Source organism: Panthera pardus, unplaced genomic scaffold (assembly GCF_024362965.1).
Source record: "Panthera pardus isolate Hobbes unplaced genomic scaffold, ASM2436296v1 HiC_scaffold_6, whole genome shotgun sequence".
NCBI lineage: Eukaryota > Metazoa > Chordata > Mammalia > Carnivora > Felidae > Panthera > Panthera pardus.
Window position 1 is genome coordinate 120,477,007 of NW_026526991.1, and position 20,503 is coordinate 120,497,509.

Here is a 20,503-nt window from a genome sequence, read left to right on the forward strand (position 1 = left end):
CTTTCGGTGTGCGCCGGGCTCCGTCACGCTCCACCCCGGCCTTTGGGCGCGGGTGGAGGCCGCCGTCGCCCGGAGGAGACGTCCGCCGCCCCGGGGGTCGAGCGGGCGAGCCGAGCGGTCCGCCGGGAGTGGGGGAGGGGGTTCAACGCCCCCCAGGGGGGAAGGCTAGGGGGGAATTTTGAATGGTTGAAAACCGCGGCGTAAAAATGACCCTGCCACGTAGACAAGCCAGTTGTGACGTTCGGCACAACGTGCTACTGAAATACCAAAATCCGCCACCAAATGGCGGCTCCTGCAGTCTGCTGCGCTGATAAAGAGGACTCGCCCGGCGTCGCCCATTTTAGGCCGCTTTCACTTCGCCGCCGTCCCCCCCCGACTCCCCTTCCCAAGCCCTTCCTTTCTCTCCCGGTTTTGGGGTGCCAGGCCAGATGAGCGTTGCCACCCCGGGGACCCGGCAGGCGCAGGCTCTGTCGGAAACCGGCGGCGTCCCGGCGTCTTTCGGAGGCGACCTCCCCTGCCTCGGACCGCCAGCCGCCCCGCCCGCCCGGTGGCGTGAGGCTGCCAAACCTCTCGGGTGCGCCTGGCCCCGAGACCTATTTGGGCGTCGCCTTTGGGTCTCCAGGTGTGGGCCTTTGCCCCGATCTTGAGATTCCTGTCGCGAAGCCACCCCCTCTTCGACACCGCCACCCGGCTAAATGTCCTTCCCAGGGGACTGGAGCCGTTCTTCCCAATAAACGAGCTCAGCTGGCGGACCCTCTCCCATCGGCCTTTCCAGTCAACCGCCCTCGAAGCGCGGCCTGGGGGAACCTTCGAGAGGGCAACGCCGTGCTTTCTTAATAATTCAGTTTGCAGTCTATCCGACAAAATCTCAAACTGCAAGGACACCTCGTTTTTGAAGGAGAAAGGGCGTAGGATTTGAAGCCGGAGGAGGAGTCGGGGGCAAAGCGAGGCGGCTATCTGGAACGGCACCGCAAGAATGCGCGTCGGTGGGCTTTGCAGCCTCCCCGGACGTGGGTCCGTTTCCTGCCCGCGCTGAGCTCGAGGCCCAGGGGCCGGTCGCCGTGCCTCCGCGGACGGGCAGACCTGCTGAGGTCTCGGCCGGTGGGCAAGCCTTCGGCAGGAAGGTGGCCGCCCTGGGAGGCCACGCGCACCCCGCCGTCGCCTCCCCTTGCCGCAGGTTCCGACTTTGGAGGGACGACTTCCTTTCGTCACCTCCCGAGCCCGCAGGGCCTGAGAATCTTGCTTTCAAATTTGGCGGGATCCGAGTCTGCCGAACCCAGGGCGGCGCGAGGCGAGCGGCGCACGCGCAAAATGGCCTCCCGGCGCCCCGCGGCCCTGGCTCACGCGCAGGGCCTGGCGGAGCCCCCGCGGCGCCGTGGTAACCGCGGTCTGCACTGTAGCTCTTAACGCTCCTCCGCGAGCGGCCGGTTAAAAAATAAGGACGGGGAGCATGGCGGTTTCCTCCTTAACGTGTCCTGTTGGTAAAGGCTCCCAGACCGGGAAGACAGCGCGGCCGGGAAGGGGAGGTCGTTTTTCTCCAGGCGGTCGTCCTGTGCCTTTTCATGGCACCAGAATATAAGAAGCCATTTCTTTCTTGTCTTTCTTTTTCTTTCTTTCTTTTTTCTTTTTTTTTAAAGCCGTTGCTCTTTCCAGCCTAATCACCCTCGCCCCCGCTTTTTCTTCCGAGCGGCGCACTGCGCTCCTGTCTTCGGCTTTGAGTGTCTTCCACTGTTGGGGGGCATTGAGAGCAGACACGGTAGTTCCTGGACAGATTTCTCTATCTCCAGTAACCTCTTTATCCATCTCGGTAACGTCCTCCTTCCTTCCATCCCAATTTTCGACGCGTTTCCCGAGGACCCTGGTCCGAGTCTTCCAAGTCTCTGCTCTCGATCTGAGTTCTGGCTAAGTTAGAGGGACAGAACTGACAGCACCAAATAGGCACCGACCTTGAAATCGTGTATTCTGTGAAGTTTGGATTTTATGATGACCCAACAATCAGAGCAAGAAGTCATCGTTTTCCTGAAATGTAGGTGACTCCAAGGGAACGACACCTGCTATTTTTGAAAGTTCCTTCTCACAGTGTCTGGAAGGTATATTTTAAGAGAATAATGGGAACAATTTAACTCATTGGGAGTTCTGTTGAATGCTTACTATTTATTTGGAGGGTTAAATGAGATTTCGGGATGAGTCCTCCACATGCACTTGAACTTATTCAGAAAAGTCAAAAGGATCCTAGAATAGCCTTTGCAGTGATAAATGACTTGTGATGTCGTCGACTTGATGAAGACGAGGTTGAGAGTGGAGTCTTCATGTGAGACCTCTAGAAATTGCACACTAAGAAAAAGAAACTGGTGCAAATAAAGGAAATCCGTTTCAAGAACCAAAAGAAGAAAAAAACGTTAAAAAAAATTAACTGCGGAAACAGGAAACACTCGACTGTGTAAACATTTTCGGAGACTTTCATAATCAAAACTGGGCGATCTTGAGATTTGCAAGGAGACCCACAGGCTCAAGGTATTCGCGGGGGTATTTCCCAAATCTGACTTACTAGGAGGTTCTAACATGTGATACTTTCTCTTCCTTGCAAAGGACTCGTCTATCTGAATTGTGGTCCCAGTTTAATACAAGGTTTTATTTGGGAGGAGTCAGAATGTTTTTAGAGCGATCTTAGAAACAATCACCTGTTGTGCTATTCATCTTATTCTTGAAGAAACATCCTCAAGTGAAATGACGCTCTCTAACCCAAAAGCTTTATGTTGAAGCTGCCTTCTGCACTGTTTGCACATCAGATGTCTTGGAAGTACATACTGTTGTTAAATAGGATCATCTTAAATGTAATTTCATCAAGACCTTAGCTGTGGATAAAGTGTGAGGAGGACTGTATGAGGGAAACAGTCATAGTATTTCAGAATATGCTGTAGCCCCCATTTCTTAGAAGCACTAGACTAAATCAGAATTCCCAACTATCATTCCAGGGGCAATGAGAAAAATATATATATATATTTACCAAACCTTTAAACTAGAAAAGAAATGAAAAAAAGAAAAAAGACCCACTTCCATCATCCCAAGATTCTAAGAGACTGGGTCCCATGTGCAGATTTTTTCTAAAATTAAACTTCCATCCCCTCAAAAGATTGCCTTAGGTATTAAAAAAATTTTTTTTTCATTTCTTGTTGGCCATTGGAAAGTAGTATTTCACATGGGTTCTGTGTTGATTTCACGAAACTTTATCTTGATAGGCCTATACCACGTGTCTTCTGAAACTCCAATGCCAAACTATTAGGAAAAGAGTAAGAGGAGAAGGACCTAAGGAAGCCCCTCCGAGCTTACTCTGTATGTCGCATTGTACCTCCAGAAATCCTAACATTTGCCCGTATGAATATTGAAACGAAGCAATATGGTTGGTAGGTTAAGTCAACTGAAGGGCAGCTTTCCACCGCCCCCCCCCCCCCCAACTCAGTGCAATTAACGGCCGGCAATTTTAAAAGCAAAAAGTACTTGCAAAGTGGTATGCATGTGTAAAGCAAGATAGATCGCTATTTACACAACAGTAGTAAGCCAGCCTCATTCTCTTTTTGCATTTAAGCTAAAATCTGTGAAATCAATTTAGGCATTTTCTGTGGAATATTTTGTTAGCACTAACTTTGTGGTATAGAATCCTAGAATACTTTTACAGAAACAAAAGCCAAACTTAAATCCGACTTTTCACGTACCCTGCTTTTACTGCTTAGAGACACAAAGTTAGCAGTTTTGATATGGGTTGTAAGATTGAAATGTTTTAAAGTGGTAGCTTAGCAAAAATTTTCAATCTTAATTGTCAGAACTGTGAAAGCTGGTTATGGGGGAATGCAAAACGTAATCTTTCTTCTGTTATATTAAAAGACAGAGACATTTTAGTTGAAATACCCTTTAACGCTTAAGCAATTTTCAAAGGGAATAGGGGGGAAAATCCTTTCAAGCAAAATAAATGCATGTTTTCAAGAATGGGAAAACAGTGTTAAGGAAGCCATAAATGCAGTATCTGATATTTTAATAAGGAATTCCAAAAATAAGTCCATCATAAAAAGGTTGAGATGTAAAGTCTTTGGGTTCTGTGTTGAGTTCACAACTTGATTTTGTGTAAGTCAAGCGACAGGTCCACTAGCATTTGAAGTTTTTTTAGTCTTTGAAAAATATTTTTTCATTCTTTATATACATGATCATCCAAAGTAAAAATATCATTTGAAACTTCCATTAACTAACTTTGCTTTCTTAGATAACATCATGAAAAACTTGAGAAGCCTAGAAAAATGAGTTAAATTCACCAAAATTGGCAAACATGGGTAACTTTTACTTCAAAGATTGTAGAGTAAATAAACAGATACATCTTTCAACTGGGCTTTCAAGCTATTATACAACAAAGCATGTACTTCTTTAGCAACATCACTATTTAAGACAGCAATTGATTCTCTTTAGTTTTACCTGTTGTAATCCACAATAGGGTTTCCAAAACTTCTGCACATTGTGCTTTTCATATCAAATTTTATTAAAGTCTTAGCTATTTTCTAAATGAATATCCTTTTTATTGGAATTTCCCCATTACAAATGAAATTTAATTTTACATCTATAATTAGAAACAACACTTACAATGGGACTGTACAAATTTAGGTCAAAATAAAAATATATGTATTTCGTGGTTTCATAAAACTTCATTTACTGTATCTTTAAAGAAAGCAGAAATAACAGCAATATATGTAAAAGTAATGATTTAATGACTATAAGCAAGACAAAGCAATAGAATTGTGCTTCTTTTGCAGACTGGGGACAATGAAATGTTTAGCTACAATTTTCCCATACAAACATGAAACGATATTCATATAGAATAAACACCCTCACAAATAACTGATGGGTGATGAACACACACCAAGTTCGACCAAAGCAAAACACAAACTGAAAACTGTTGGGATTATCCATATTTTAAATTCAACATGTTCACTCTGTTTAAAAATTAATACCTGTAGAAGCTAAAAATAAATTGCTTCTATTTCAAGACAATAGAGAGAGGACATGTCATTGTTCATAGCTGTAAATGCAACTCTTCACTTTGAAATTCCTGCTATCCAACATATTAAAATAATTTCAGATAAAATGCCTTCTTCCAGCAATTTCCTGGTTTACTTAAAAATTTGTTTTAGAATTATAGTGATGGATACGCATTTTAAAAACACATTCATTCCATCAAAAGCAATAGGAAATGAAGACACTATTTCCAAATTCCTTAGTTAAAAGTTTTTCTTTACTGCAACAATTTAAAAAGTAAATATGTATTACTAGAGAAAATCAGTATTATAATTTGCCAATTGCTTCCAATGAAATAGAATTTAGAATGAGAGATCCACATTAAAAATATTCTATGCTGATAAGGCTCAAACAGAGGGTATCTGCAAAGGTCGAACCAGTTGGGAGAATTTTAACAACCATTTCTGAATGCATGAAACACAATATTTTCTTTATAGTATTTATAAATATATCATACAATACTGTTTCCTGTTATGTCATATACCAATATGGCATTGTACAACAAGCATAATGCCATCTGATTCTTACAAAAGCGAATCATTTAAACAAGTCAGTAAAATAAACGGTAGTACCCGCTTTTAGGCATACAGATTGTAAAACTGAAGTTTACTTTCCTTTGATCGGTTTTGTGTAGCAACAGAGAAGTAAAAATCAAACAGGAATCAAAATGGCTAAATATGCAAGAAGTCGTTATTCACAGTGACATGGCTACATAGAATGCATTATTCTATGCATATTCTTTCCATTTGTTGAATTTCAAGATAAAAAGCACTTGTTTTCTACAGGTTCACAAAACAGCATAATAACAAGAACAATCAAGGAGAATGTAATGTAGGCGTTAGTTGAGATTAACAAACTATGGCCCAATGTTTATATCCACTGCAGAGTATTTTCAAATCCGAACAATGGTTACAGAAACCATTTCCCATCTTTCCTAACACACAAGAAAACATCTTGCCTGCCTTCTCAGAAACCAATTTATAGGAACAATCTTTCTTTTCGATTAACGTCCATATGAATACCACATCTAGTCCATCTTTTATAGCCAAATTTAATGTCACTACAAAAGAAAGCAAATTGGACGATAGTCACATGTATTAGCATCTCTAAAGCTGTAATGGCATGAAGATATCTATATAAATCAGGGACTTAAAATTTTTTTTCCTTAACAGTCTCAGGTATCAACCAGAAGAAGTCGCTGACGACCCATTTACTGACGATTTTCGAGGTCTATTGGCAAAGGAAGATTGGTGGTTACCGCTGGGGCTGCTGCTGGTTCCGTTCATAGTACTGGAAATGTGAGGAAACTGAGGGTGAGGAGACTGAACTGGAGTGCTGGGACTAGGCAAACAAGAAGAGGTGGAGGGGATACCTCCTGCTGGGCTGTTGGCCTTGTCACTCCCAGAGTCACTTTCCAGTTCTCCAGCATTTGTCAGTCCATCTCTCTGGTGACTGATCTTCATTCTTTTACAAGTAGGTCGAACTCTGTATTTCAAAGGAAGCGGACCATTCTACAAAGTTAAAAGGAAAAAAAAAAAAAATCAGTCCTCTTTAAATACGGTTTACCACAATAATCTTCAAGTATTAGATATGCTACTTACCCTTCTCCAGGTGTAAATGTAGGCAATATCCATTAGTGTGTAGTAATCCTTTAAAGGTTCCTCTTCATACATGACATCGATCTATTGAAAAATGATACTTCAATTATTAAGTACCGCAAAGAACAAAGGTAAATCCAGATTTTCTTTGTCATCTAAATACAATCCAAAAATGCTTCAAAAGACATTCTCTCCAAACACTCGGACAAAGAAAGACTCCCCCTTGAAACTTGAAAAGGAAAAGAGGAGAAATATTTCCTGAAATTATGAAGGAATTTATATTCATAGCATAAAACAAAACTCAGACTAAACACTTTAAGAGATAGTTCCAATTAAGTCCTGTATTTAAAAAAATCCACATTAAATGCACCAAGACTATAAGGCAGATACCTGGAAAGTATTAGGTATGTCCATTTTACTTCTGAGAAACTTTCTTAGGTGCATCACAGTCATTGCTGCTGGGCAACGTAAATATCTCTTATCATTCACCTAAGAATACAGTTAGAAAAGTTGTTTCTTAAAATTCTTTTCAGCTAAGAAAAAAGTTTTAATTAGATTGCCTCAATATGAGAAAAGGTATGAATACCAAAGCTGAGACTGACTATATTTTCAACTACACTTTGAGTTGACTATTATTGATACTAAATAAACAGATTCCTGACATAGTAAGAAAACTGTAAATAAAACAAAGCATTAAGCATTAACTCTTTGAAGCATTTTGTAAGAATAGTAACTACATACAAAATAAATTCTATCTAGTTACTATCAGATATAAATCACTCTTAAACATCAAATATGATCATTTTCTCCCATCTGACAGCATCATCTGGCCCTAGAATATTCTAAAGCACAGCATACACCCTCATAAAATCTAGAGGCCAAACGCTGTTTCTTCTATAGGTTTTTGTGACATGAAACATACCTCCTCCTTAGGTTTCTCCTTGTCTTTGTTTACTTTCCGATCCAATCTAAGAAACATAACTTTATTAGTGGAACAATGTACCCATGAGAGGATTAGCATAAAACCCATTTCCTACAAAATTTACCTGTTCTGGTCGAAGAATTCAATGGATAAGCTTATTATCTCATCATCAGTTATAATTCTTTTATCTTCATCGGCAACTTCTCCTCTATCTTCGTTAGAGCCATTGGCAGCTATGAAGACATTTTGAAACTCAATTTTAGAAAATTAAATATGTAATTAAAGTATTACGTAGGAAGACGGAAGTGGTACTTTAAATTAAACTCAATTTTAATAAATTACTGAATAATAAGTTCTCCCTCCAAATAAAGTGTCTTTTCCCTTCTAAAGATTTTACCATCAGCTGAAGGATGAGCTGCATAAAAATCCCTTCTTCTTTTCATTTCATCTAGAGGAGAAAAAAGAAAGTCTTAAACATTTGTTATAGTAGATAAAACAGATAAATACTTTGTAAAAACTCATTTGTAACCAAGTTACTCACTTTTGAAAAGCCCTGGAACTAATTTGTATACAATATCTTGGAGAGTTTTATCTGACCTGAAAAAGAATTAGAAAAGTAAATTCTTAATTGTAATGGCAAAAACCGTAGATGCTCATATCAGTTACTATACGTTCTTCATTTTCTTTCTCCTATAGTATTTTACTTGATTGTGAGAGTCTCCATCAGTAAGATAACAATTATGAGAATAAAATTTCTTTATGTAGTAGTACTCTTTAATCTATAGAAAAATACTTTTATTTTATATTCATTAATTCTTCACATTTCATGGAGTCAAGAGAAGTGTGCCTTTCAAGTTATTAAATTAGCTAATAGGAAAGAGAATAAAGAGAAAAGAAAGGAAGCATTTTAAACACACTCATTCCTGCTTGTCATAAAGTCAATAAAGCAATGCAGAAATGGAGAACGAATTCAGATTTTTAAAGATGTGTAAATAAAAACCTTAAAATCCACTCGAACAGTTCTCAACTTTGTCTAAAGTTAGTCATCATTAAAATGGCAAGAAATGAGCAACCTCCACAAAGCATACACATCAGGTGAAGATTCAAGAGTAAATTTTGTGTGAAGAAATGAAACAGGATAGCCTTCACTAAATTATGCAATTCCAGTAACAATTACAGACTAATTTTAAACATTTTCTTACCTTATATTCAGTAGTGGTCTGGTTTTGTGAACTTGGACATCACAGATAGGACAATACTTGCTGGTCTCCAAGTAACGTACAATACATGTTTTACAGACTAGACATAGAAAAATGAAGTTTTGTAAGTTTAGAGATTAGATGCTAAGCATTAAAATCAGGGTCAAAAATGGAAAACTAGTAGTAAGAAAATGCTAAACGCCAAAAGGTATTTCCAATTAAATAAACTTCATCAATATCCTGAGAACACTTGTCCACTGCATACTTGTACTTATAAAATGTTTAAAATACGCATTAACAAAAATTCACCAAATCCAAGAGTAGAAAATAACTCCATCATTTTGTACCAACATTCTCAAGGACTGAGGCAATTGTTATAGTTTTCAAACATCAGAAAGAAATGTGAAATACACATGACACAAAGAAAGCTCTAAAACTTTGCACTTACAGGAATGTAGACATTCTATTATGGTTGTGGCATCAATGAAGTACCCTCCACAAAGCACACACATTAGGTGGGGATTTAGCTCAGTGATCTTGATTCTGGTTGTTCGATGCATTTCTGCTTGATAAAAGATCCTGCAAGACACAGAAATATTGGCTATAATCCACAGAAAGAGAAACGAGATTATCTCCCAACTTCTAGTCACCGTACACTCTGAAGTGCTGTGGAGTTCATAAAACTCGTTTAAGACTGTACAGCTGGGCTGTCCCAACGTTTTCTACAGAAGGAATTTACTAATCAGACCTAAATCAATTACAGTGAAATGATGAAAGAGGATTCAACTAAAATAACTTCTGGTCCCTCAGGTCATTCCAGGAGGGAGAAGAAAAGGTCCGGGGTGGGGGCTGGGAGCTGAGAGTATTCGGGTCTCTTTCTTCCATTTGTCCTCTAGCCTAGCAGCCCCAAGGCTGCTGCAGACGCCACACAGTCCCCGCAGATATTTACCAACCGCCAGGGCTTGTTCCAGGTCTCCAAATTTATTGTAAAACTTCCTTATGGATCTTCAGCTGAAAATCCGTGAGCATGCCCTGGCTTCCCAGGGGTTCTTGTTGTTTTAGGCGGTTCCAGCAACCAGAACCTGGCACGTTTTCACGCGATACAAAGGGAAAACAAATTCTGCCCTATCTGCATCCCTGGCATTTCCGGAGCTGGGTGCTGGGGCCGCAGAAGCACCTCCAGTCGGCCTCGGGCTGGGGCCTGAGCGCGCGGACGCCCGGGGGCCGGGATGCGAGGGGCGGATCCGGCGGCGCCCGCGGCTCCGTCTCGCTCCGGATTCGGAACTCGCCTCTGTCGGGGTTTCCATAGCAACTTACACTTACACTTGGCATCCGGCCACCGCTGCAACTCCGCGCGGAGCCGGGCCGAGCCCGGAGCTTCGGCAAGCGTGCGGGGCGGCTGGGCGGCGGGGCGGAGGCGGCGGCGGGCGCGGGGGAGGGGCCGGCGCGGCGCGGGGGCGGGGCTGGCGCGGGGGCGGGGTGGGGTGCGGGCGGCGCGGCTCGGGGGTGGGGCAGCCCCACGAGGCCCGCGGCGCTGGGGAGCAGGATCCCAGCCCGCGGCAACCCGGCGGGCAGCCTGGGGGGCCCCGGAGCGCGCGAGTGGTGGAGGAAAAATGCAAACCGAACTCCCGGCCATTTCGGACACTCTTGGGGGCCTCTTTCCAAGTCGACTCGGTGCGAAGAACTTCTTTCAGATCTTGACTCGGTCTCTCCTGTTAGCAATCACTAGGTCAAAAATTTCACGAAGGGATCATTTGAGAATTGCCAACTGTGCACTTAGCCCAAAATCGTCAGGGCTCAAATTGCAGAGATGTTTATTGAACTGAACCTCTTTAAAGCTTTCTTCTCTAATATGAAGTTCTCCTGCAGATTAGATTAGCGATACAAAGTTTTGCTAAGGCTAAAAAGTGAAATCTGTACTACAAGAAGACAAGGAGGGGGCAAAGCCGTGTGTTTTATTTGAACTATGCTGGAGGCAAGAAAAACTACTTTAATCGGTACGGTAGTGACAATATGTAAAGAATCATGTGACCAGCCCATTCCCAACGCTAAATCAACACCTTGTCAACCCGGAGCAACGATAGGAGAGAAAAACAAATGTCATTTTCTCAGCCTAACCTCCATACAAATCCCCACACGATGAAATAATATTCCCAAAAGATACCACATATTACAGAAAAGTCACGGTGGGGAATTGTCAGCAACAATACACCAGCGGACAATCAGGAAAGTCAATTATTTCGTGTAGTGCTCTTGAAAAATAGATTTCTTACCCCCACTTCATTCATTTCAGAACCTAAAACAGGACCACGTTTCTAGACCTGTGTGGAGTACATTCTCAAAACTGCTCTGAATAGAAATCTAGGAACTTGTGAAACTTGAAGATGCATCTGAGGTTTTAATTCCTAGGGAATTTTAATGCAGAAGAAGGAAATACCAATCAACATACCTCAATGGCTGAAACTAACAGCTTTAGAGTACTAAAAAAAAAAAAAAAAAAAAAAAAAAGGCAAAAACAAAACAAAGCCTCTTTTATGAAAGTGATCACAGTAGCAACCAGTGACTTCAACCAGAAAACTTCATGTGTGATTCCTCAGTTATCTTTGGATTACTTGTTTACAAGAATATTGTCAACATGTTGTTAAAATAAATCTAATTGGGGTTGCAGAGGAGTTGTGGGTGGAGCACTGTCCCAAAAGAGTAGCAATATTTAAATCCATTGTCCTTGATTAAAGACAAACCTTAATTCTTAAAGCAAACTCTCCTAGTGAAACCACAGGACCTTTCCTAGAAAGATAGCAAGGTGATACTTAGGTCTCCTTGTGATAGCATATCACACTAATGTCACCGAACATGAAGTTTGAGAAGGGACTTCAATAAAAACAGATGCCTTTATTTCTCTGCTGTACAGAAAGCACCAAACACAAATACTAACATACAGAACAGTTAAACCTCAGTGGAGGGAAATCTGCTGGTTGGCTTTTAACAGGTAAGTCACAATCACCTGGTTTGGCCACAGTCCTATCGCCATTTATAATGCCAGTAAATATCACTTCATTACTTACATAAAAATCAGTTCTTTATCTTTGTGTACCACTTGAGAGTACTGGCAATGTAATGATGACTTCCAAAATGTTTGACATGCTTGATAGGTTTAGGAAACAAACAATCCCTTGCACCTTAGAAATGAAAGCCTCCTAGGTTCCAATACAGAAACTGCCAGGCAGGCAAGCAAAAAATGCACCACACAGTAGTAAAAATACTCAATAGTTAAAACTTGCCTTTGTAACATACTCAGTGGGGGCTGTCAGTTTAGTTGGGAGGCCTAACACCATGTCAAAATGAAGCAAAACAGAAGCCAGCTCTTATGTTAACAATCAGCTTGACTATTGCAATCTAAGAAATGCAAATGAACTCCAAAACCCCAGTTGGGGTTCACAGCCCAGAAGTGTGGGTAAAGTTTGTGTTAACTTGACTCTGAGGGAGAACTTTGCCGAGCTGGGTACTTAACACTCATCCATCCCGGAACTTGGTGGTAGAGTATTAATGGATTTATCAAGTACAATTAAATACTCAATTTTCTTACAAAAGCACGTGTGTGTATACACATGCACACGCAATGACTTTTATATGGCTTCAAAGACACTGTTACTATGCATGTAATTTGCACAGGTAAGTAATTTCAAACACCTTTGCACTCTGGGGCAGATGTATGGGAATGACCTCAGATACTTAAAAGTTTATAAATCTGCTCATGAACCCAATCTCTAAGGGATTCTGACCAGTCTACTTAAAATAAAATTCAAATCCTAACATAGTCACATGAAGTATATACTGTCAACGATTTGCATCCTTAACTTTCAAGTCTTTATTGTAGCTTATAATGGGTTTCCAGAACTTGGGGGTTAAGGTTCCTATAAAATATATGCAGAACCACTTACAACATTCTAGGAACCGCCCACCTACAGTAGGATTTGGATAAATATGCCCAGAATTTTGCCTACTTTAAGAGAAGAGGTTAAATACATGCTTCTCTTTTAAATATTGGACCGTGACCACTAAGCCCACTAAATCCTTTTATTGCAATTGGAAATGATCAAAGTCTCTCTACTTGTTTACTTCCAATTATTAACTGTAAATTTCTGGGGGAAAACACCATCCTCTATCGCTGTCAAACCCAAAAGGCTGCGTAAACACACGGAGTCAACTTTTTAGTGCTCCTTTTCCAAAGCATCTCTTTACCACATGACCTATGCTGACATTCAGCAAAACCTATAAAACGTAGTGGACTTAAGTCACGGTTCTAAGTGCATCCCATAGGAGAGGCTGAGAGAAAAATTGCAGCCACCGAGGTGGGGGGCGGGGGGAGAGAAAAAGGAGGAGGGGGGCGGAAAGAAGAAAGGAAACCTCTTGCAAGACTCACGTCCAGTCACCATCATCACCCCAAAAAAAGCTCCAAATTTGAAATGCCCACTTTCCAGTGCGCGCGTCCCAAGTAATGTTTCGAGAACTTATCTAAGACTCCCAACAAATAACACCTTGAAAACTTTACCATTTTAAACACAAATGCAGGAGACCTTGGAAACAACTGGGAACCGCCATCTTACAAGCCATCCAATTTCACACAAGTGTCCCTCCAACTTAAGTTAATAACATTTTTGTTCGGGCTCTTTCCAGTTTAACATCCACCTCGGCGGGGTCGCTGCCCCCCACGCAACCCGTCCCTATAAAATGAGGGCATTCTCTGGATGTTTAAACCCCTCAAAAGCCCTTTCTTCGGGAGAAGAGGGAAGCCACTTGACCCGAGCAGCTCCCGATTTCAGGAACCCGTCCCCGTTTCATCAAAATCTACCTCTCAACAAAGGGCGCCGTGGCGGGGAGAGCCGCAGAGGCTGGAAATAGAAGTGTTCTTCTCGGGGGCCATGTGCGTCGCGAGGGTGTAGAGGGGCGCTCGGGGGAGAAAGGAACTAAAACGTGGGGCCGCGCGCGGCGCGTCCGGGGCTGGAGCGGGCGGCGGCTGGAGCGGCGCCGAGCCCGGCTGGCGGCGGCGGCGGCGGCGGCGGCGGCGGCGGCGCGGCGCGGGCTGCGGGTCGGTCCCGGCGCCGCGGGAGTCGGCGGGCGGCGGCGGGCGCGCGCTCGCGGGCGCGGGCGGCGCGCGGGGCCGGGCGGCGCGCGGGGCCGGCGGGCGGCGGCGGCGGCGGCGGCGGCGGGCGGCGGCGCGGGGCTCGGCGCCCACGCTGTCAGCGCCCTCCCGGCCGGCGCGGGAGAGGCGCGGGGGGGGGGGGCCGCTCCCCATCCACCCGCGGCCGGCCCGAGCCCCGCGCGGCCCCCGCCGCCCCCCGGCCCCGTCCCGGAGGCGCCTCGCCTCCTACGTACCCGGAAAAAGCAGCCGGCGAGAGGCGATCGAAGCGGGCGGAAAAGACAATGAAAGTTAAAAGTCGTTCAGCAGAAAATGAATGTGAGCCAAGCGGCCATCTTGAAGCGAGCTGCAGACGCCGCTGTCAATGGGCAACGAGCGCAGCCGAGAGGAGCCGCGGCCGCCGCGCTCGGCTCATGCTGCCTCCCGAGCCCGGCCTCCTCCTCCTCCTCCTCCGCCTCGGCCTCCTCCTCCTCCGCGGCCTCCTCCTCCTCCTCCTCCTCCTCGGCCTCCAACGCCTCCTCCTCCTGGGCCTCCTCCTCCTCCTCCTCCTCCTCCTCCTCGGCCGCCGCCGCCTCCTCCCGCTCCGCACTCGGGGGAGGGAGCGCGCGGAGGGGGCGCGATCAGTATTATTCTGCGGGGCTGGGAGGTGTTTCTAATCCGGATCGGGGCTCCCTCGCCAACATCCCCATTGTCTCGCCCCGATCTCTGCCTTTAATACTACGATTATTATTTCATAGTTGCTGTGGGGGGAGGAGGGCGAGTGGGGGGCGCCGTGTGTGTGCGTGCGGAGAGGCGGGGGGAGGGGAGGAAGGATGAGGAGGGGGGAGGGGAGGGTGGAAAAAAAAAAAATGCACCGCTGAAGGCAGAGTGGAAACTGACACCGGCTCCAAAATGGCTCAGAGTCCGCCCGCCCCCTCCCCCCGCCGCCCCCCCACCGGGTCACGTGCTCCCCTCATTCCTTAAGGGCGGCCTGGGAATTAGTGTCGGTGTAGTCGGGCCCGCGGCCGCCCCCTCCCCTCCGAGCGGCGCGACCCGGCCCCCTCCCCCTCGCTCAGCGCGGCGGCGGCGGCGGCGGCGCTGGCGCGGCTGCGGAGACATTTCTCCACAGCGCCACACGCGCCACCCTGCTCCCGGCGCGGGCATCGCTTCGGCCCCGCACGCAGCTCGGCTCACCCCACCCCCTTCCCCCCCGCTCCCCCCCCGTTATTTCTTTCTTTCTGCCGCCCGCCTCCACCCGCGGCGCACACGTCCACTGGCTCCCGCCAAGGAAAGCGCCGGGCCACCTCCCCCGGCCCGGCCCCGCCAGCCCAACGGGCTGCGGCCCAGACTCCGGCGCCGCGGCGCGGAACCTGCGCCCGAGTTGGGCTCGCGGAAACAACAGCGCCCGCCCCTGTCTTCCCGCGGCCGCGCCGGCCCCCTTCCCCGCCCGCCGGCGGCCGAGGCGGGGCGCGCGCGCGGGCAGCGGCTCGCTCCGGCCAGGGGCTCCGCGCGGGGGCTGGCCGGGCCGGGCCTCGGGAGCCCCGCGGGCGAGGGTCCGGCTGCGGGCCAGCCCCCCCCCGCCCCCCCCCCCGCTCCCGCTCCCGCTCCCGCCCCGGCTCAGGTAACGGGACCGGCCGGCTCCCGCCGCGGGGCGACCACGTCCGCTCCCCAAGTCCCGAAACGGGGTCTTCCACAAACCCCGGACATCGCATCCTTTCCCACTGTGTTTAACTTTAATCCAGAGAAAAGGCGATCGTTAAAAGTTAACGCTAATCGTATGTATGTCTTCAAAGTAATAATTAACACAAACTCAAATCCAAACAAACTCTCACCACTCTTTTTGTGGGAACAACTTATTTATTCAGAGTGTAATACTGTCTACTTCCTTTTGTAAGACTTGAAAAAGACCAAGTGGGATCAATGTACAGTTTATGCTAAAGATGTCTGAAATAGGCAGAATTTCCCTCAACTCTTTTACACGTGTAAAAAAGTGTCAAAATTGACGAGCGGCATAAATCCAAAAGGCAACGGTTTTTTTTCTACTTAAGAGAAGGGCATCCAGCTCGCACAAACGGTGGTTCGGTCGACGACAAGGCGTTCCTGGTCTTCCTCGACACCCGGGCGGATCGTTAACTTTCCCAAGTTACAACTGAGTTGCTCTTTCCAGACTTTTCGAAGCATCTTTAAGTTTCCCCACCAAGTCCTAAAAGACGTTTATAATGCCACGTTTTTAGGATAACACACAAGGCAGAAGTATCCAAGTTTGAGAAAGATGCAAGAAAAAAAGTCGGGGCACTTTCTAAACGAGTTTAAAATTCACGAGGGTTTTAACCTTTGGCAAGCCACTATCGATCAAAAGAAGGTTCCCCTCTGAAATAGCTCATCTTCAAATGGGCCACTCTCCCCTCTGATTTGAAATACAATTTCTAACCGAATCCTCTTAACAGGCAAGATAGGTCAGAACTAAATTTCTCCAGTTACCTAACAAAAATTACGCTGTATTCACACTTTCTGAGAAAGTTTAAAGTTTGATTAATGGTTGCATTAAAACAATTCCACAGGAGATGCCTTTTGAAAAATTCAAAATTCATCAAAATTTCAAGTAATGCTCTTCATTGTTTTAAGTGGTAAGAAATAAATTCGTTACCATGTCCAGTAATCAACATAGTTTTGAATTTTTCCAGTCTTACATTGGCAATATGAAAGAGTTTTAGAACTTTATGTATACTTCCTCTTTATAAAAAGTCATTTAAAACCATTTAAAAATTGTTTGAAAGTTTAATTTCTGAAAGTAAAGAAGACATTTTCAAAGACATGCCCTTAATTTTGCTTTGTCTTCTTGGATCAAACCAATCACAATAGAAGGACTTCACACTCAACACTACAATTCAGAAATTTATCTTAATCAGAGGGAACAGCAAATATAAACCAATTCTGTTAGTAATGTCTTAATTTCAAAAGTGAAGCCTACTTTAAAATACTGCTTTTGAAGCCCTTTCCCATTAAATCCTTCACCAACCTTCACTGTCTCCTGACAGATGGTTAGTTTTTCTTTTGAACTTTCCATAAGCATAATTCTCAAACATCTATGAACAAACAGGCATATTCACAGATCCTAATACTGTACCTGTAATTGTTCCATGTTGCAACTAAAACTAATCTCTGGGTGGGATCGGGAATCAGTGTTCTATGGAAGAAAAAAAAACGCTGTTTATGTAAATCAAGGACATTTTAAATTTCATTACACATTTAAATTTTAGACAAGGCATAGTGTAAATACCTCTACATTTAAGGTCACCAAATATGCAGGTCTGTACATCTTATGAAGTTGATTGGTCTAAAAGAGCACAACACATACACTTCAGTCTTTTTTTTTTTTTTTTTAAGTTCCTTAAATCCCCCCAGAAAACAGTTTGTTCAACTTTACCTTTATCTGATATTCCAAACGCCAAGAAACATCAGTTATATGAGGAAGAGATCTGCCTATACTAAAAAATACAATGATAATTTTGTACATAATATCTACAGAAAGACTTTGGGTATTTCTCTCTACCAAGAATGGTGTCTACCTCCCCACCTCACACATACACAATTTCAATCTCCTCTGAATTCAAAAATTGTTAAACCTCATTTTCAAGTTCTGAAGAGTAAAAGAGCATTGAAAAAATTCTCTCAATAAACTTTACCTTTAAAAAAACATTAGCTTAACTTCAATTGTTTCACTTGCCCTTTGGCCCCTTTTCTTTTGGTCAAGATCCCTGTCTTTTTGCCCTGTTTTGTTTCACACCAGACTCTCCATTCATACCTGCAAGTGAAAAGTGGCTCAGCTTGACACCTTATACAGTACCTACCTTCCCAGTAGGATTTCTAGGGAATTCTTATTATTCTGGAGGGGGAAAGAAAGAAAGAAAACACATCTTTGCAAAGAGAAGAAAAATAGTAACTATTAATTTAAAAAACTTTAAATAAGTAACCTGATATTCCGTGCAAAACAGTTCTATTCGCTCTCTATCAAATTTACAGTCTTCTAGATAAGTGCTAGAGGGGGGGAGAAAAGCCAAAGTTTAAAAAGTGAAATTGGAGTCTTAAAGATACTATTTGAAAACAAATGAATATTTAAATAAATCCTGTACCTTAGAGTTGACTTGTCAGCTCTTTGCTTTCCTGCCTCCAGTATGTAAGTTGCAGCTGCTGTGTGACAATGTTTTAAAACCACAGGGTCGATATGTTTCAAGTCTGGGTGATCTAAAATAAATTAATTGCTAGTGATGGCTGTGATAATAAATTCTTTATAGTCATGTTTCTAAAATGGGTATTTTAATTTGGGTAAAAATCCCCTTTAACAAGATAACAAAAAGAATTCAACTCTAAAGACTGGCAATTATAAGTAAATGAGATGAACAACAAGGTCAATGGAAAACAATAATGAGCATACATCAATAATTCTGTTACCGGTCTCAATTGCCTTCTTTTATTTTGCCTTACTTTTTCACTGTGTGTGTTTTTTTTTTTTTACAACTGTACAACCCCAAAGGAAAAAAAAATAACTAAAAAGTGGTCAATACAACGCTGGATGCAGCATATTCAGAGGAAAATAAGAAGACAAATATTTTACATGGTGTAAACTTAAGAATGAATAAACTGTCCCTCTAAAATGGATTAGTTTTAGGATAACTGGCTCCAAGGACATTCATACATCAAGAGCGGGACACGGGTTCAGAATATAAAATACAATTTTCAAAATATTTTCCGATTTTGACAGCTATCCTTTTTTTTTTTTTTTTTGAGATTAACCCAGGTGGTGGTTACTATTTTCGTTTAAAGAACTTCCACTTTCATACTTTTTGTACAAGGGTTTAGATCATGAAACTACAGAAAAAACAAAATTTGAATTGTTGGGATATTTATATTTAAGAAAATTATCTAAAAGCGATGTCTTAAAATACGCTTTCAATCCATACAGACACGGCACTCGCAATCACTGACCGGACCACTTGAAAGAGACTCGTCTCCTGGTAACTGGTGCGGAACAAAACATTATGCACCATATTTTAAAGTTCTAGGCGTGGGACCTGTGCAAAACATACTTAACTGGGGTGTTGCAGTGATCACAGGGGCTTGAGGTATTCTCTAGATTGGAAAATGTCAACACTATGTGACCTAGTAATTCTTTGGAAACAGAGCCTTTAAAACCTTTGCCAGCCTAGCACTGAACGCTTGAATTGCAGGGAGCTACCCTGACGAAGTCCAAGTGTCAACTAGCCTTTGCCTCAGACCAGGCTGCAAACCTTAGATGTTTAGGCCACAAACAAGACTCGAACACGGGCTTTACAAAGGAACAAAGAGACTGGGAGGAGAAATCAGACCAGAAACGTGTAGCCGGCTGTGTGCAGGTGCCAACTGGGGACAGAACAATGGTCAGGGTCCGCTCCGGGTTCACATCCCCACACTCCGTCCGGAGCGAAGGGCAAAGCCCGGAGACTTCCTCTTCCCGGGGTTTTCCCCCTCTCGCTCGGTCTCGCTCCTCTTCTCCGAGCGCCCCTCCACCCAGGCCGATCTAGCTCAGAGCCGAGCGGCTTACCTAACACGGCCTCGTCCGCCTGGGCGTCCAGCAGGCTCTGGAAAGCCGCCCGGAGGAGAAGCGTGAAGGCGTTGGAGTCGAAGGAGCCAGGATCGGCCAGCATCTGGAAGCCTTTCTGCACATACTCCGAGAGCTCCATTGTGAGCGCGCCGTGACCTTCGACACGCGCACCACGTGACACGCGCCGCGCGCTCAGCTGATGCGGCCGCGCGCGCACGCGGCTCCGGGCGGCGGCGCGGGCGGCGGGCCTCCCAGCCCGGGGCCTCCCCGGCCGCCTCCCCGGCTCGCGCCTCGGCCAGCGCGCCTCGCCGCCCACCGTCCGTCGCCCGCCGCCCCTGCCGTTCCCGGCGCCGTGGCTTCCGTCCAGCCCTTCCTTCTGGGCCAGCCGCGAGAGCTGCCGCGCCTCAGGGAGAGGGGCGGCCCCGGGCGCTTTGTGGACGCGCTCGGTGCTTTCTCTTCCCCTCGGTGCTCACCTAGGTCTGTCACCAGCTCCTGCGGGGCTCCGCCGGAGCGTTCCTGGAAAGACCCCCTGGGGGGGGGAGTGGAGGGAGAGGTGGGGATTCCGGCCCCCCGCTCCCCCCCCCCCCCGAAAACTACGCCTCCCTTGCTCCTCGCTCAGCGCGAAAGCCTGCGGGAAGCTCCCATTTAGAGCAACTGGTTGTGGTTTTTTTCTGGTTTGGGGGGGGGGGGGGTCGGTTTGTACTCAAACAGCTTAACCTCCCAGCGTTGCCCTTTTGTGAGTGAGGCTGTAGACCTCAAGTTACATAATTCTTGTTTATTTTTCCTTTTTCATTGTCAGTCCTGGAATATGGCAGTGGATTCCTTCCTGCGTGTGTGTGTGTGTCTGTGTGTACACATATGTTCATGCGTACAGTGCGCGTGTGGTCTTACTGTACTTCCATAATTGAGGGCTTCATAAATTATCCGCAAACATTTGACAGAATCATTGGAATTATATATGCCGCTGCAAATAACGACCCTTCCCCCCCCAAAGCAAACGGACACAAGTTTTGTGCTGCTGTGCTT

General features: G+C 45.1%; 2 protein-coding genes and 1 long non-coding RNA gene across 8 annotated transcripts; 1 reads left to right on the forward strand and 2 right to left on the reverse strand.

Moving 5' to 3' along the window:
* The first annotated feature begins 1,326 nt into the window (after positions 1–1,326).
* Positions 1,327–8,589, forward strand: LOC128775086 (uncharacterized). The gene is made up of 2 exons (XR_008419728.1): positions 1,327–2,514; positions 6,231–8,589. It is a non-coding gene; the product is annotated as an uncharacterized LOC128775086 (long non-coding RNA).
* Positions 4,310–14,260, reverse strand: BMI1 (BMI1 proto-oncogene, polycomb ring finger). 5 transcript variants are annotated; one of them, XM_019460568.2, is made up of 10 exons: positions 14,154–14,260; positions 9,226–9,356; positions 8,781–8,877; positions 8,120–8,175; positions 7,976–8,026; positions 7,703–7,811; positions 7,579–7,624; positions 7,047–7,145; positions 6,660–6,740; positions 4,310–6,569 (listed from the first exon to the last, which is right to left on the reverse strand). In XM_019460568.2, exons 2-10 carry the CDS (start codon positions 9,335–9,337, stop codon positions 6,240–6,242), a joined length of 981 nt encoding a protein of 326 aa, XP_019316113.1. In that variant the 5' UTR covers positions 9,338–9,356; positions 14,154–14,260; the 3' UTR covers positions 4,310–6,239. The 5 variants fall into 5 exon arrangements, with proteins under 5 accessions (XP_019316113.1, XP_019316114.1, XP_019316117.1 ...); XM_019460569.2 differs by lacking the exon at positions 14,154–14,260 and adding an exon at positions 13,630–13,817; XM_019460572.2 differs by lacking the exon at positions 14,154–14,260 and adding an exon at positions 10,095–10,207.
* Positions 14,261–15,733: 1,473 nt separating this feature from the next.
* COMMD3 (COMM domain containing 3) lies at positions 15,734–19,673 on the reverse strand. Of its 2 annotated transcripts, none has more exons than XM_019460574.2 (8): positions 19,478–19,668; positions 18,030–18,141; positions 17,871–17,934; positions 17,748–17,782; positions 17,324–17,384; positions 17,177–17,233; positions 17,024–17,083; positions 15,734–16,099 (listed from the first exon to the last, which is right to left on the reverse strand). In XM_019460574.2, exons 1-8 carry the CDS (start codon positions 19,614–19,616, stop codon positions 16,040–16,042), a joined length of 588 nt encoding a protein of 195 aa, XP_019316119.1. In that variant the 5' UTR covers positions 19,617–19,668; the 3' UTR covers positions 15,734–16,039. The 2 variants fall into 2 exon arrangements, with proteins under 2 accessions (XP_019316119.1, XP_053751823.1); XM_053895848.1 differs by lacking the exon at positions 15,734–16,099 and adding an exon at positions 16,106–16,681 and having other exon boundaries at positions 19,478–19,673.
* Between the last annotated feature and the right edge of the window lie 830 nt (positions 19,674–20,503).

What these genes read in the sequence shown, in the direction of transcription:
- BMI1 (XM_019460568.2), bottom strand. Translation starts at nt 9,337, where the DNA reads ATGCATCGAACAACCAGAATCAAGATCACTGAGCTAAATCCCCACCTA. An exon ending in ACATACCTAATACTTTCCAG is followed by an intron (nt 6,741 to 7,046) that starts GTATCTGCCTTA and finishes ATTTTTCAATAG; the next exon opens with ATCGATGTCATGTATGAAGA. An exon ending in ACATTTACACCTGGAGAAGG is followed by an intron (nt 6,570 to 6,659) that starts GTAAGTAGCATA and finishes TTAACTTTGTAG; the next exon opens with AATGGTCCGCTTCCTTTGAA.
- COMMD3 (XM_019460574.2), bottom strand. Translation starts at nt 19,616, where the DNA reads ATGGAGCTCTCGGAGTATGTGCAGAAAGGCTTCCAGATGCTGGCCGAT. An exon ending in GGCGGACGAGGCCGTGTTAG is followed by an intron (nt 18,142 to 19,477) that starts GTAAGCCGCTCG and finishes AATTTATTTTAG; the next exon opens with ATCACCCAGACTTGAAACAT. An exon ending in TGGTGACCTTAAATGTAGAG is followed by an intron (nt 17,084 to 17,176) that starts GTATTTACACTA and finishes TTTCTTCCATAG; the next exon opens with AACACTGATTCCCGATCCCA.